Source organism: Zonotrichia albicollis, chromosome 8, assembly GCF_047830755.1.
Source record: "Zonotrichia albicollis isolate bZonAlb1 chromosome 8, bZonAlb1.hap1, whole genome shotgun sequence".
Classification (NCBI taxonomy): domain Eukaryota; kingdom Metazoa; phylum Chordata; class Aves; order Passeriformes; family Passerellidae; genus Zonotrichia; species Zonotrichia albicollis.
In genome coordinates, this window is record NC_133826.1 from 3,139,064 (window position 1) to 3,154,593 (window position 15,530).

A 15,530-nucleotide genomic window follows, 5' to 3' on the forward strand; every position below is an offset into this window, starting at 1 on the left:
ATGCAGCAGCCTGATTCTGATTGCCTGGCAGAGAAACACACACATTTTGTGCAGTATCTGATAAAAGATCTATAATGTGCTAACACAAACCTATCATGTAGCACCTGTGACTAACAGATTGTGATATCAAAGTCTTGATGCCTAAGTGCTCCTGTAAATGCATTAAACTTTTAGCGGCAGGAACTGTAGACTGCCAGTGACAAGGAGCTGATATGGTATTTCAGTAAAAGTTGATAAGTGTTATTGCTCTTAGAAGAAAAGAAAAATCTTATGTTCTTGAAAACCACTGGGCAGCTTGTGTTTTTATGGGATACTGTAAGGCAGAGAGCAGGGATATGGCAACACATGGACTCCATGGAAAAAAAGACATTTAAGGGAAGCTCTGTATCCTACAGCTGCTGGAGTTCCTTGAAGTGTGTTCCCATTCTACATTTCACTTCAAGCATCTACCTGTTCACCTGGAGTCAGCCTATGAGGTGGCTGCCTGCTTGTTGAGTTCCATGTTAAAGAACAAAGTTTGCCCTGAACATGAGGAACAACTTCTTTCCTGAGCAGGTTGCCCAGAGAGGATGTGGAGTCTCCCCCACTGGAAATACTCAGGACTGTGCCCTGTGCTCTGGGATGACTCTGCTTGAGCAGGGAGGAGGGACCAGATGACCCCACTGTGGTCCCTTCCAGCCTGAACCATCCTGTGTGAAATGTTCCCACTGTCTTTAGATATTAAGTTCAGTGGAGGAAAAAACGGCCCTGGTGCCTGCAGGGAGATGTGCTGAGGTGTGTAATGAAGCTGCTGCACCAGGCAGGTACAGGCACAGCAGCTCTGGGACTGCCTGACCCCACACACTGAGAACCAGAGGGCAATTCAAAGGCACATCTGGGAAATACTGAGCAAATACAATTGGCAGGGATCCTGGATGTTAGACCTCCTCTGGTCTAAGGAAAAGGGATGTTACCTGGGCTTTGCCTCTCTTCTGTAGGCCTGTGAGTATCCAAAAAGTTCAGCTCAAGGAAATTAATTAACATCATGAAATTCCTCTGTCTGGTTATGACCCAGTGAAAACTGCCCACTGCCACAGGTCAGTGAAAAGTAGTGCCAGAGAATTATTTGACATTGAATACTCCAGCTCTGCAGTTGAATGTTTTCCCAGTGAAAAGGGATTCTTTTTCTATTCCTTATTTTGTATAATGCATGGTTCTCATGTTTTTCATGCTATTTTCTGCAGTCAATCCCTTGAATCTTTGGTAGTAACGCAGCACAATCATTGAGAACTTCTCTGGGCTCTGAGTTAGTGCACGATGTCGAGGCCTTTGATGAGCCCACAGACCTTTTGCCTGAGGACAGACAGACACACTCTGCATTGCTGATGCTGGGACACACCACACATAAAATTTTATCTTCCAGGCAGTGCCAGGCAACAACTGTGCTCAGGGCACAAAGAAAATTATCTAGGATCTCCCTTATAGCACTTTCTCTCCAATTTCCAAGATGTAATTCCGAACAGACGTTGAAAACAAACTCTTGTGGTCATCTGAACTATGCCTGAATGAGCTTTTCTGGTGCATATGGCATAAATAAAAGTTTCTCAGTAAACATGGAGAAGTTTTCTTGCCTGCTGAGGAGAAAGCCCATGCCAGATTTAAGAAAAGCATTATTGAGACAAGTTCTGGACTGGCTGCCTGCATGTGGTTGTTCCATAATGAGCCATGGGGAGGGTTAAGTTAGGGGTCACTGACACTGCAAGGGAAATACTCCAAAATGAGATTTCAGCTCCTCAGTAGAACAGAAATTCCTCAGAAACTGCTTTCAGACAGTTCCATAGATGGTGGCCTGAGAACAGGCAGCAGCAGCCGGGGTGGTTCAGTGAGCAGTCATGAGTCTGACTTTAAAAGCATCATTATCACCCCAGATGAGTCCAGCAGAGTAAAGGGGGAGCTCTCCCATGAGAAATTTATGTGAAATTATCAACCTCACAAGCCCCTGGAACTGTGGACATGTCTATCAGCCATGCAGTGCAAGAGGTATTACCAATTCCTTAAGGTTTCTGCACTGAAAGTCCTCTTTGTTTCCTGGGGTTTTCAAGGTGAAGACAGACAAAGGCGCAGCACAGCACAATGGGATCTGAACATCCAGGGTGGAGCTGGGGCAAGGGGATGGCCATACACGAACAACCACACCAGTGTCTCAGTGGAAAAAGGAGCAGAGAGCTCCAGCCCTGTTGCAAACCAAGTTGGTCAAGGCCACAACCAGAGCAGAGCTGTTTGTCTCTTCAGATACCTCAAGAAGTGCAAGGAGTGCAAACATGAACCTTTCCTGGGATTACTGTCCTCCAGGAACTGTACTACTGTGTAGAAATACATAGAAGATCTAAGAATAAAGTAGAAGATCTAAGTAAAGAAACAAGTGGAATACCTAAGTAAAGAATTCAATAGGATAGTCTGAATTTGCATCTTAAACATTTCTTTCCACACCACGCTGTAGAAACACAATGGAAGCAGACTTGGCAAATACCATCCATATGTTCCACAAAATGACTGAGGGAGCACAATGTGAACATTACTCCTGGACTGGATCAAGAGAATGCATTAAAAACATTGCATAAGTGGAATAGAGATATACATTAACTCAATGTTTGCTTATTATGGAATTAAAAAACGTATACCTGTAATTATGGCTTACCCCCATTACAAGCAGAGCTGCCACAGAACTGAACACAGGCCAGCTTTATGCAGGAGTTCAAAGCCAGTGTGATGGTGCCTTATTTTCTTACTAACATCATCTTTATCCTCTCTTGCCCTTCTTCTCAGCTAACAAGAGTTATGTACTGAAAGTGCTGAGATAAAGTAATGGTAAGGAGGATACCGCAAAAGGTATTTGAAAAGCAGAAGTAATTTACTACATGTCTGCTTTGTTTTACTTCCTAAGCCTTCCTGTTGTGAAGGGAAATTCATCTTTTCTGGCAGACTCCAGCCTTTTTAGGTCGGAGAGCTCCCCAGGAGCTTTCGAGTGCAGGTAAATGGATGTGAGACTCAAGGAGTGCAGCCCAAGGAACATGGGATTAATGCTGGGGCTTGCTTTGGCTGTCACACCTGACACACAAGGAGACTGCTGCACCCTTGGTCGCAGGAAATATCTGCAAAAGGAACAAAGCTGAGTTCTCTGCTCATCACTGCAGGCCTGATGTGCCATGAAGGGAAAGGTTGTGATGCTGCTGGTGGGTGAAGCATGAAGGATCTTCACCCATGGAGAAGTCTCACCATGAGACAGACCCCAGGGTGCCTCAGCAGAGCAAGAGAAAGCTCTGTGGATGGACAATAGGTGCAGCCTGTGTCCTGCACACAGGAGCAGGCACGGGGGAAGGAAGCATCCACAGCCTGATGGAAATAGCACACAGAGTGGTTTTGTCCTTTTCTGTTCTGCGGCCAGTTTGCACATATGTTCTGAGCATACAGCCTGCCCTCCAAAGACCACTTAGAGGGGCAATCACAGGGAAGCAAAGCAGGAAGAAAAGTGTCCAAAAAGGGAATTTGTTCAAGAGAAAAAAAATGGAGACAGATGTAGAGCGGCGAGTCACGGCTGGCGGTAAATAACCCTCTGCCTGGAGTGCTCTCCTTCTCCAGGAGGAGTTCACATATTCCATTTCATATTTCCTTTCTAGGAAGTCAAATCTTTATTTTTCTGGCGTTTGTTCTATTTCCCTTCTGTATGGTCTAAAGCTTGTCTTCTCATTTTCCCTTTCTCTTCTAGGTTTTGCTGTCTTTGAAGTGCATTTCTTCCACCTCCCTCTCCCACAGCCCTGATTTCCCTGCACTGTCCCAGGCCACACCTTTCAGTCCCACCCTCTCCCAGTGCCTGTGCCACCAGCACGTGTGTGCTTCACACCTGCCCCAGGGTTTGAGTCTCCCCTCTTTCTCATGTGCACACCTCAAAATTAAGCAGATGCGACACACGGAGATGGAATATTCATCCTCTCACTCCCATAAACCTGTCAAGGCATATAGGCCAAGAAGCTATCTCTGCATAAATCTAAATCTCCTGTGAGGAAGCAATCTACTCAAAGGCAATAAAGGCAAAGGATGTATTATTATCTTTGGTGTGGATCCTACTGGGCTGGGAGGTTGGCTGCTGGCTCCTCTCTGAACTTTCCTTCCCAGCCAGAGCAGCCATCCCACAGACAAGTCTAAGCTTCCTTTCCTTGCTCTGACTTCCTCCTCCTGTTGTTTGGCCAGTAACCCAGAGGACAGGGTTTAATTATGGACTTTGGAAACCTGGCTTGCACTGCTCTGCCAGCACGGGATAAAACCTCAGCCTGTCTTCTGAAACAGCCCCATTCTGCACTGCTGATACCTGTGTTATCCCACACTGCACAAAATGAGCTGTGGGAAAGAAGTGCCAAGCTAAACAAAAAGATGGGTTTAGTCTTTAAACTTCTGCTGCAAATTTCACCGAGAAGAAAACAAAACACCGAAGCTCAGAGATTACTGCATGCTAAAAACTGTGCCACCATTTTGATTGTAGATTAAATCAATGGCAAGGCTTTTCTCTGGAAATAAAGACATCGGAAGGGATGGATCTGAAACTGGTCCAGGCTCCAAAGCTCCCTCTCAGAGAGGACTGCTGTGGAAAGCTCTCAGCTAAAATGGGATGTTAACATCACTTCTACATTATTTTCTAGCAGATGCCCACTAAAGACTCCCCAAACATTTTGGAGGTGAAAGCCCCGTGTCCAACACAAAAGGCCACAGGTTAGTGTCACACGCAGGTGTGATGTCTGTGCACAGACCACAGCAGGATGTGTCCCTCGGGGAGCACCTCAGGCCAGTGACAGCCACTGCTGCCCTGGCAAGGAAGGACACTCAGCACTGCTTTGTCCTTCACCACTGATGAGCTCTCCAGGTAATCCCTCTGTCAGCCGTGCTCTTGCAGTGACCCTGCTTCACAGAGAGGCTGAGGCAATGAATTCAGAGGACAGGCTGCTGGAAAGCCACTGGGGTGGGGCTGCGTGGATAAAGCACAGGGATGGCTTGGAAGTGCATCCCACGTGGGCAGCTCTTTTTCCTCACAGCCATGACAGTGATAGATGGCTCGGTGGATCTGAGCTATATCTAGTTGGTACCTGGCTACAGTCCCTGATGCTGCAAGGTGATTTTCTGCCATTTTACAGGCAAGACTAAGCAGAATCTGGGATTTTTCTATAATAAGTGAGGAAGGTCACGAGGAAGGAAGAACCTTCTCTTGTCTGACTTGCTCTTGCCTCTCTGAGCACCTCAGGAAGTTTGACATAGGCAGCTGTGCTTCCTCACAATGGGCACCCAGTGGTGCCAAGAGCAGCAGAGGTGCTTTGTGAAGGCTTTGGGTACTTCCCTTGCCCAGCTCAGCAGCTCAGTGCCACCATCAAGCCAGGGCCTGGACGAGCCAGAGGCAATGACCACATGTGGGGAAAGCCACCAGCAGTGACAGCAGAATTAATAACCAACCCCTGGCTGCTGCACAAATGGAGAACATTTGTCATTACCAACGAGCACCCCAGTCTTTGGGGGGAGCTGTCCCCCAGCCTGGCAGTGCTGCAGAAGCAGTGACCCCAGCAGTTTGCAGCCATCTGTGTCTGCAGAGCAGCCTGGGGTCTGTCCCTCCGCGCCGAGCTCCTGTCCGCGCTCTGCCGCTCCGTCAGTGTGAGGCTCAGCTCTGTCCCGCATCTCTGCAGCCTGGAGCTGCTGGAGGGGACAGCCCCTGGTGCCTGGAGCAGGACACCTCTGAGCAAGCAGCAGAGCCCTGGGGACGGCCGTGGCAAGGCAGTCACGGGGAGCCTGGCACTTGCCTGCCTGCAGGTCCACCCTCTCCTCCTGCCAAAGTGCCACATCTGCAGTCAATAAGGGCCCACAAGCTGGCTCCTCCTCATTAGAGGAGAGAGGGCAGCTGGCAGGGGATCCTCCAAGGGCTCCCAGGCACAGGAATCAGTCTCCTCCCAGTCTGGAATAGCCCAAATTTGGTGACTTTCTGGGCATGCTGTAAAGGACAGCTGTTTGACAGGGTCTCCAGAGAAAGCTGTGGGTATGTTTCCTACATGATGAAGGATATAGGTGGCTGGCCAAGTGCCCACAGAACTGATTTTAATGCTGTGCAGGTCGGATTCACTTTTCTGTGCTCTATAGTTCATTATACACAGTGCCCTGGACAAGCATGTGTTTCTTCCAAACAAACCAAACCCATACTATTTTAAATCCAGACAAACAAGAAAGACAAAAAATACATATTGCAAAAGATCCTTTGCACTTTTAGAGAACCTTCCCAAACTCTGGGAGGCTCTGCTTGCTTTCCTCTAACAAATAAGACTTCTGTTATTTTTATTGGCAATAAAAATAATTATTTAGCTGTAAGCAACACTGAGGCATTAACTTCACCTGTGCACATAGCACTGACCCAGAAAAATATTTCCAAGAGTTTTAAGCACCCAGATGATCTCAGGATAAGTGATCAATGGACAGTCAAGTATGTAACGTAACATAACCCAAAAAAATGATCAACAGGAAAAATCACACACAAAAATTAACTGATAAGAGGCCAAAGAGCTTCCTCAACATTCTGAAGTGTAACAGCCAGTGATATCTGTTTTGATATGAAGCCTCCAATCACACTTCACAGCATTACAGATTAATAAAACAACTCCTTCTGTAAGTCTCTTAAAAGTCATTACTGAGTGATCTCAAGTGTTGTATAATGCTTGAAAAGTCCTTCTACCTTATATAAGTTTAGGGATATTTATTTAAGCAGCATAACTGATGGAGCACAGCCCAAACAGGTACTGCTTTCTGCTAGAAAAAGCCATCCCAGAACTGGATCTGGACAATTTGACAGAAAAAGACCGCCTATCTCCTGCTGCATTATTGAAATACTTCAGATATTTGGCCAAAACACAGAAGTGACACACTACAGAAACATTCACAGCTGCAGGAGCAATAAAACCACTGCCATAATTTCACGAGGCCGTTCCTCGGAAGTGACGAGACGTCTCAAGCTGGTCACCTCTCTAACACAGCAATCCTGATAACCAAACAGAGCATGTGGAGATGGAGTTCTGGGGCTCTGGGAGCCGGGGCTTACCTGGCTCCACTTCATGCCATCCACTGGACTGGCTGCCACTGCCCGGAGAGCGCCCTTGGCTTGTGTAGAACGGCTCCTCACCAGGGCTGTCCATCTCATCCTCCACAGACTTGAGACGTTTTGTGGAGCTGGGAATGCAAGGAACACACCATGAGGGCATGGAAGAGGAACCAAGGCACTGCTGTGGGGAAATGCTTGAGAGTAACTCAAGGTGGAACAGATTTAGGGCGTTTTGGTGCGACACAAAACAACATTTCACAGGCCAAACCCCTAAACACACACCAGTTTGACCAGAAGTTAGTCTGACATTTAGGCTTTCACAGATTCAGAGTAGGACATTTTTCAAAGCACGCAGAGGTCAATAAAAAGGCAAGAATTTCATCTGCATTGCATGGTTCTTGCAGTTTGAATGAATATGGTGATGACACACGAGACTTATTTTCATTGCCAGATTTTTTCACGGCTAATTCTGAAAGCAAATTGTTTATCAGTTCAAACTTTTATTTTCCATCTTTTCAATTAGCCCAGTCCCATAAGAAGGAACATAGGCAGGCGGATGATGGAAGGATCCATTCTTGCTTCAAATGTTCACGCTATCCTACAACAAGAAGCATTTGACTCTGCAGCTGTGCCAGCAAGCACAGAAAGCCCCCAATGGGTATCTCTGGCCAGTGTCAGCATTACGGAATCCCCCTGTGATACATCACACCTCCCTCACCAGAGGCTCAGGACACAGAAGAGCCCTTTGAGTGGTCTCTGGTGGCCGCTGGCTCCAGCAGTTCTGCAGGGAGAGGATCCCAGAGCCAAAGACACTCAGCTTGGCTCTGCTTTCCATAATGAGTTGTACAGACTGTGTGGGGACCTTACTGAGAATTTCTCTTCTAAGTACTTTTCCAAGGCTGGGCCAGCTCACTGTTTTTTTTTTTTTTCTTTTCCCCCAAAATCTGTATTCTATTAAGACTTAAGGCATTCAAGAACAGGCTCCTCTGTGTAGGGGGAACACATTTAGCAGACATAAAATCTTCCACTCTGGTTGAGAGCTTGCAGCCTCCCCACCCGAAGCTCTGCACAGGTAGGAGCTGGCGGGTGTGCAAAACCAGTTGGTGAGAAACAGGAAGAATAAGTCTTGTGGCATGTGTGGAATGCAGGTTTGGCCATTCCTTAATTTAGAGAATTGTTATGTGTCAATAGGGGAAATTGTGTGCATACAATATAATTACCGCCTGATAATTCTGCTGAGTCTGTGTATTTAAAGAATTTTTTTTTTTTTCTGACTGGGAACAGCCTAATGAGAGGAAAACAAACATATTACCAAGTTATTAACTACCCATGCTGTTTATAATTAGCTCCTTATCAGTGGTAGCTATTTGCAGAAGAATACAAGAGCAACAACTGAGCTCTTAAGTAACATTAATAACCTCACTTTTGCTTCTGGAGTCACCAGTAAATTCTACCTGAGAACGGTGCTAATGATGAGTGCTGTAGGCTACACAGTTTACAGGCAAGAAAGAAACAGCACAAAGTTTTTAATTGATGTGTAGTGGGAATTGTAGTCACTGAGCTCCATAGCGTGCACACTAAGTGCAAGACAGAATGTTCTTCCAATCACTGCAAACTGTAAGAAGTTACTGCTAAGAGCCTCTCGTTAAAGATTATTATTTTTAAAATAAAAACAACAGCTATATTCAAACTACGGAGATTTTTCACACGTGCACTTGCTCGCTGCAAAGCTGGTGGCACTGCAGGCTGAGATAAAAATGTAAAAGAGCGTTAGGCAGGAGTTAGACTTTCTTGTCATGTCTTTGAAATAAGTGATCTATTTTGGCTGTGGGGGAAGAAAAATCAATCTGGTTCCTTAATAGTGTTCAAGACTACTCGAGTGACTGAGCTTGTTTATAAATCTAATCTCATGGATGATTAAAGTGAAAGGTAAAAAATAAAAAATATCCTTGTTTGATAGTTGGCATCTAAGTCAAAATCAAAATCAGATGGGGCAGTCATCTGCATTAGCAATTTGGTTTTCCAAAGGCTGAGTCACAAACTTCTAAATGCTTTATGAAAACTAAATGCTTTATAGACCAAGATCCTAAAACAGTCTTAGTCTCACAGGTAACACTTTTTACAATAAAAAATACATTAAAGTCTATCTCAAGACTTTCCTTGCATCTTATTATGCTCCACGTTCTCAAGCTGAAACTCAGCAATTCCAGTTGAACTTCTTCTGATACACCCAGGTACAACCAGGACCTACACAGCAGTTTTTCTTAGAGGCTTGCACACACAAAAAGAACTTTACTGCAATCCAGCTGAACATTCAGCTCTGTGAATCTGAAACAGCTCCACATCGTGAGGCCCCCAAACAGCTTGTCAGAGAATTTAATGGTTACTTTCCCAGATGAGTAATGATGCTGGCCTGGGTTTCCAAGGAACCTGGTAGAAGGCAGAGATTAAATTACCTGGTAGAGGATGTGCTAGGCAAAGACCTCCTCATTGCTCCTGGGCTCATGCTGTAGTACGAAGAACTTTCCAAATCTGAGAGGGAGAAATTAGGGCCTGTTCCTGCAGCTATCGGTGCTGGGGAAACAAAAGAGATTGCAGTCCGTAAGTCATGTGAATATGGCATGAATTGCACTTCAAAATCACTTTCTTCTTCCTCATGGGTGTGTTTAGTTTCACGATGGGAACAGGTGGGATGTGGAAATTAGGAAATGCTAATGGTACCTGGCATTGCAATCAAGAAGATGGAAATTTTATCAAGAATACAATGTTCCATGACATAGAGTCTCTCTTACATTCCTCCAAAGATATTATTATTATTTTTTAAAATTAAACAATTACGGCACGACTTCCTCTAAGCGCTGCTTTTCTATTAATGTCATTCTAACATTTAATGAAACTTGTTGCTTTTAGGGCCACGTTGTCTCTATTGGCATGGTTACAGATAGGCTGCATCATCCCTGTAGAGTGCTTGGCAGGATCTATAAGCAGCACAGGCAGGGAAATACACACCTCAGAACCTCTGGGGTACGTGTGATGTACAGCCACAAGCACAGAGGTTAAAAAAGCAGATGAGAAACCTGAGTTCTTTTCTGCCTAAGAGCATATGAGCTTTCCTCTGGCCTCTCCTCCAGCTAAATCAGAGCTAGAGACATACTACTCCCCAAAAGTTTTATCCAGCAGTGACCTTCCACTCTTCACCCCATCACCTTACCCAGTACTGGAATTTTTCTTGCAAGGGACACGAATCCCTGCAATTTGGTTGGATCTTTGGTTTCACATTAAACATCACAGATTCCTACACACCCTGAAATCTGCAGGCACAAGGCATGAGCTCCATGTGCTGTATTCTTCTGGGAGCAGACAAGGAGCAGAGCAGCTTAACGTTGGAGCCAGCAGAGAATGGATTTCGTGCCGAAATGCCACTAATACAGCAAATGGTACCACGTCCACTGTGGCTGTCCCAGTGCTATTCACAGGACAATGCGACTTCGGGGGCTGACAATCACAGACCATGAGTTTGTCTCACATTTCAGAGCCATCTGAAACAAGGACGTCCTGCACAATGAAATGCACCAGCTTGGCCTGGGCTGCATTGTCTGAGAGCCCTGATTCACAGCCACAAAGGCAAGGCAGCCTCAGTGCCACACAGCGATGCTGAGCCAAGTTTAATCTCTGGTCTGAGAACCTGGCCCATTTTCAAACATGAAAAAATCTTTCAGTCCAACGGGGAAGGAGTGAGGAAATGAAGACAGGATAGCTCCTATCACCCAGCTAACATGTCTGAGCTGGGAGTGCTGCCACTGACTGTAACGGGGCCAGTATTTCACCCCAAGTCTTAAGGAGCTCACAATGTCAGATTTGACAGAGGAATAATGTAGCTTTGCAGCTGCCTCATCATCCCCACAAGACAATTAGTTGTTGTTTGGCAAGGATCTTTTAAGAACGTCATTGAGACAGAAAGGGAACAGCCTGGATATCCACGGACTTCTAAAAGCCGGGGACGGAAAATGCACAAGGCCATTAAAACTTGAGAAAATCTGGAATGGCCATTAAAAGGAATTAAGTTGGGAAGTAATTTATGACAAGAACACTCAAATCCTTTGTTATCTTCTCTTAACTATCATAGGCTTCCTGCACGCTGGGTATATGAGAGGGTGTGTTAACAGAGGCAAAGAAAAATTAAGCACAGTAAAATTAACTGGTTTTATCAATTTGTGCTTTCTGCAACAGTTTCCTGACAGCAGCTACAAGAGGCTGTAAAACTGATGAATTTGCATGGAAAAAGAAACCGGTGTAAGTAATTTGTGTAAAAGGTAACAGGGACATGGACTGCTATAATTCAGACACCCTGCAGATAGCAGACTGCTGCAGTGTGTGCAGTTATGGGTTAGAAAAATGACCACACTGCAGTCAGTCTGACTTGAATGGAAATCAATCATAAAGGTACTCTCTGCAGCATCTACTCCACAGTTTTCAGCAACTTCCTTGCCAAACAGATTTGTGCTCTGCAAACCCTTTCCTGAGCAATTCCTCTGCACTCTCTGCCTCCCAAACTTACAGGTTAAGCACACAGTTTTCCAAACAGGAACATAAAAAGGCAAGCATTAAATTAAAGCACTGTTTCTTTCTGAGGCACAATGAACTTCCTGGACATTGCCAGATTTATGAAACAGTTTTATTCCAAGGAGATAAGGAAGAAAAACTGGTATGTGGGTAATGCTTCCCTTTCTTTCTCCCTGCCCTGTTTATTGCCCTTTCCCCAAATCCTGGATATTTCTTGAGTTGGCCCTATAGAAAAGAGGAATGTGTGTTCAGAGCAGGGGTAGGGTAGGAACAAGGTATTGCTGATGATTTTTAAACTCAGTGCAAAGCAGAAAGGGCTGACCCCACAGGGGCTGCTGCCTGGGTAGCAAACACTGAGGATGCTGTGCTGGTCACTGGCCAAAACCACCTTGCCACACTCAAATGTCAGTGTGAAACCAGGGGTTAAAGCACAAAACTCACCTTTAATAGACACCAGCAGAGGTTAAAGTGCCTGGCTGGGCTGTGGGGGACAGCTCCTGAACTGTGGCAGCCCTTGCACAGGAGCCACCCCCCTGCCACCCTCAGCTCAAGGTCTCTGCCCCAGAAGTGCTGAGGCAAAGGATGCACAGGGCTGAGCTGCCCCAAAATCCTTCTCCTGCCTTTCTGACAGTGCCTGTCTTCCACCAAAGCCCATTTGTACCTTTGCTTGCAGTTATTGCATTTACTGCCATAAATCACAACAGCATGCTGGAGTTGTGGCTGCCCCATCCCTGGGAGTGTCCAAGGCCAGGTTGGAGCAACCTGGGATAGTGGGAGGTGTCCCTGCTGGAATGAGATGGGATTTAAGGTCCCTTCCAACCCAAACCATTCTGGGGTTCTATGGCTCCCAGCAAAGGCAGCATCTCTGCAGAGCATGCAAAGGGATCAGAGTGGTGCAAACTGCGCCAAAACTCTTATCTGAACTAAAAAACTCTGTGTAAACTAAAGAACACTGTCAGAACTAAAAATCTTTTCTAAACCAAACCTGTTTCTTGCAGCATGTGGCAATCCACCACACAACCTCCTTTCCCTTGTACCTAAGCCCCAGAACAAGGCTCCAGCCCCACGTGGAGCAGCGTGCTGGGAGCTGCAGCCTCACAAACTCCAGGCAATGACATCTAAACCACACCATTGCCCCTGCAAGAAATGCTCTGCAGCAAAGTGACCTCCTGACAGCTCTCAGGAACACCCCCTAAATGGGAAAGGATGTCAGAAACTGCAACTGTGACTCAAAGCAAAAATCTCGAGATGCCACCTGACCCAGGGCTGTTATCTGAAAGGAGGGGAGAGGGAAGGATCCCTCTCACCCCATACCCAGCCTGGAGCCCCCATTTCAGCTGCTGGCATCACAAAAATTCCCTGTGCACAGGGACACACTCAGAGGGGCAGGAGGAGCTGGTTTGCTCAAACAGGAGGAGGAGGAGGAAGGTTGGTGCCTCTGCCTGACACGTTTCTACTCCCGGGATGCAGGGCAGCATCATCCTGCTCCCAGCCTGCTCCCTCCAGCTCAGCTCCTCATCCCAAATGTCAAGAAAAATAATGGAGAAATTAAGAAAAAGCCCTCTGACTAATCCCAATTGCAATATTTATTTTGAAAAAATTACTGAATCACAGAACAGGAAACCCACCAAATAAAACCAGCCAGGCTGGCATCTGTCTCCCTTGGAATATGGCACTTTCTTTAAGCCACATTAATATTTGGCCTCTCTTTTTTCCCCCCATTTGTATGTATTTATTTTTACAGAGGGGCTGGGATGTGACTAAGATCATTACACGTGTAACACTGCAGTGAAGTGATAATGTGTTTAAGGTTAAATGGGAGAAACATGACATTTGACTAATAAACTTTTTCCTGTGTTGTGACTCCATAAACAAAGGGAAACACACTGTGCTGCTGCTGCTGGGAGGAAAGGGGAGCTGGGTGGGTTTTTTTTTTTTTTGCAAGGCCTTTGTTTGCTCCACACTGTATCATTAGATTCAAAGAGGCTTCGCCGAATACAACAGATATGAAATGTGTGATGTTCATTTTAAAATTACAAGTACAGCCTGCTATTGACCATCTAATTATGCTGAGTTCCATTTATAAACATAGCTAACCACTAAGTTTATAGAGACTTTTTGTGCTGCTTTAATAGGATATTGATCGAGAGCAAGGTTTGAGTGGACTGCCATTGAATTGTGTAATGGCATACAAAAGGCAAGGTCACGGCAACTGTTCACTCTATGCCTGCAGTCTATTTTTTATTATAATCTTTTTTTCTCCCTCTCATACCCAAGCCCACACAGAGAGTTTTGGATAGCAGTGCTTTCCTAAGGAATATAGAGTATCTTTTTAAATGTTAATTTTCATGCTGCTGACTTTAACTGCCTTCACTAGTGTAGTGCTTAGTATAGCAGAAAACACACGGGCTGCAGCTCAGGGACAGCAGGTTTATCACACCCCGGCTGCACACACGTGGCTGTGAGGAGGAGAAAAGCCTCTATGGGCTACAAAAAGGCATCCACTGCCCAGCCCAGCCCCTCCACAAGAGCCAGGGCATCCCACACCTTGCCAGGACGTGCTGGGATTCACTTTTCCTGTGGGAAAAGCTGGATGCGTTTCCTTGGTCGCACCCACGCTCTGTGCCTGGAGTGCTGGCAGTGCCTCCCCATCCCAGCCCTTGCCCTCATGGCAAGGACACTTCAGGCCCTGTCTGCATCCCCAAAGCTCCATCCCCAAGCCTGGCACCTCCTGCATCAGCGTGGATGCAGGATCCTGAGCCTCCCAAAACGTCCTGCTCACACCCGTGGAATTAGTCCGAGTGTTTCAGGGATAATCAGCTGGGCCATTTCTGCGTGTGCACAGGAGCAGTGAGCAAGTTTGTGTGCTCGTGGTGCCACAGGCTCACCAGAAGGATTGGAAGTCCCCCCCAGTGCTCCTCACTGCACACAGCACACGTTGAAGCCAACGTGTGGCATTTCCAGGCCAGGGTGCAGTCAGAATTCCCTTGTTTATCAGCACGAAGGATGATGTCATTTTGACAAATAACACACCACCAAACAAATATGTTTGATTTGGCTCTAGCCAACGTTCATAAATCCTAAATCTTTCTTCACATCCTGGGCAGTGCAGTTTATCTGGCTGCTTGAATGACCTCTGAGGGAGGAGATCTTCCCAGCAGCTCTCCCTGCACATGGTGTGCACTCAAAGCCAAGGGGGGATGCATTCCCCGTGCCTCTCTCCCCGCTCCAGCCCTTGCCAAGGGAAGGGGATGCTCTGCAGAGGGTCTCCTCCAGTGCCCTGAGATGGAATATTTTCCAGTGGAATATTTTCCCGAGCAGGGAGCAAAGGAGGAGGTTTCACTTGGCCCACAGCTGGCTGTCAGTGCCCAAAGCCGCCCGTCCCCGACGCTTCTGCTCTGAGCCCTTTGTTGTCAGCACAGACCTCTCCAGAGAGGGAAGAATGAAGCCTCTGTTATCTGCAAGGGTCCCCCCAGTATCTGGGGTGACAGACAACACTCAGAGAGGAGCTCACACCCTCTGCCTGCTAATAATGGAGGAGAACTGACAGCATGAGCTGCAACACCCACATCAGACAGGCTGGAGAGGAGCCTTTGTTTTTTCAGATGCACATCTATGATCTCTTTTCTCTGTTTTACTAGGCTCTGCAAGACTCAGCAGCTGGGCAGCATTTCGAAAGAAAATCTGCATCTATAGGACTGAAGAAAGCAAGTTTCTGTTACCAACACAGTCTAGACTTGTTCAATAGCTCACAGAAAGTGTGATGATCAGCACTGATAGGCAAGATAGATAACAGAAACAGCTGACCTTTCACTTGATTAATTCATTCCCCAAATTTGCATGACGGAGACAACTGCCTCTTACTTGA

At 46.3% G+C, this 15,530-nt stretch overlaps 1 protein-coding gene across 18 annotated transcripts in view; it reads right to left on the reverse strand.

Annotated features, from left to right (window-relative positions):
* NFIA (nuclear factor I A) overlaps positions 1–15,530 on the reverse strand; it is a 346,615-nt gene that overhangs the window by 69,140 nt on the left and 261,945 nt on the right. For all 18 annotated transcript variants that reach the window (XR_012581251.1, XM_026796580.2, XM_026796581.2 and 15 more), the window contains 2 exons: positions 9,556–9,673; positions 7,100–7,227 (listed from right to left, as the gene is read on the reverse strand). Coding sequence is in view for 17 of the 18 variants with exons in the window: in XM_026796580.2 (XP_026652381.1) it covers positions 7,100–7,227; positions 9,556–9,673 (246 nt within the window). In the remaining variant the exon portion in view is untranslated. The remainder of the gene's footprint in view (positions 1–7,099; positions 7,228–9,555; positions 9,674–15,530) is intronic.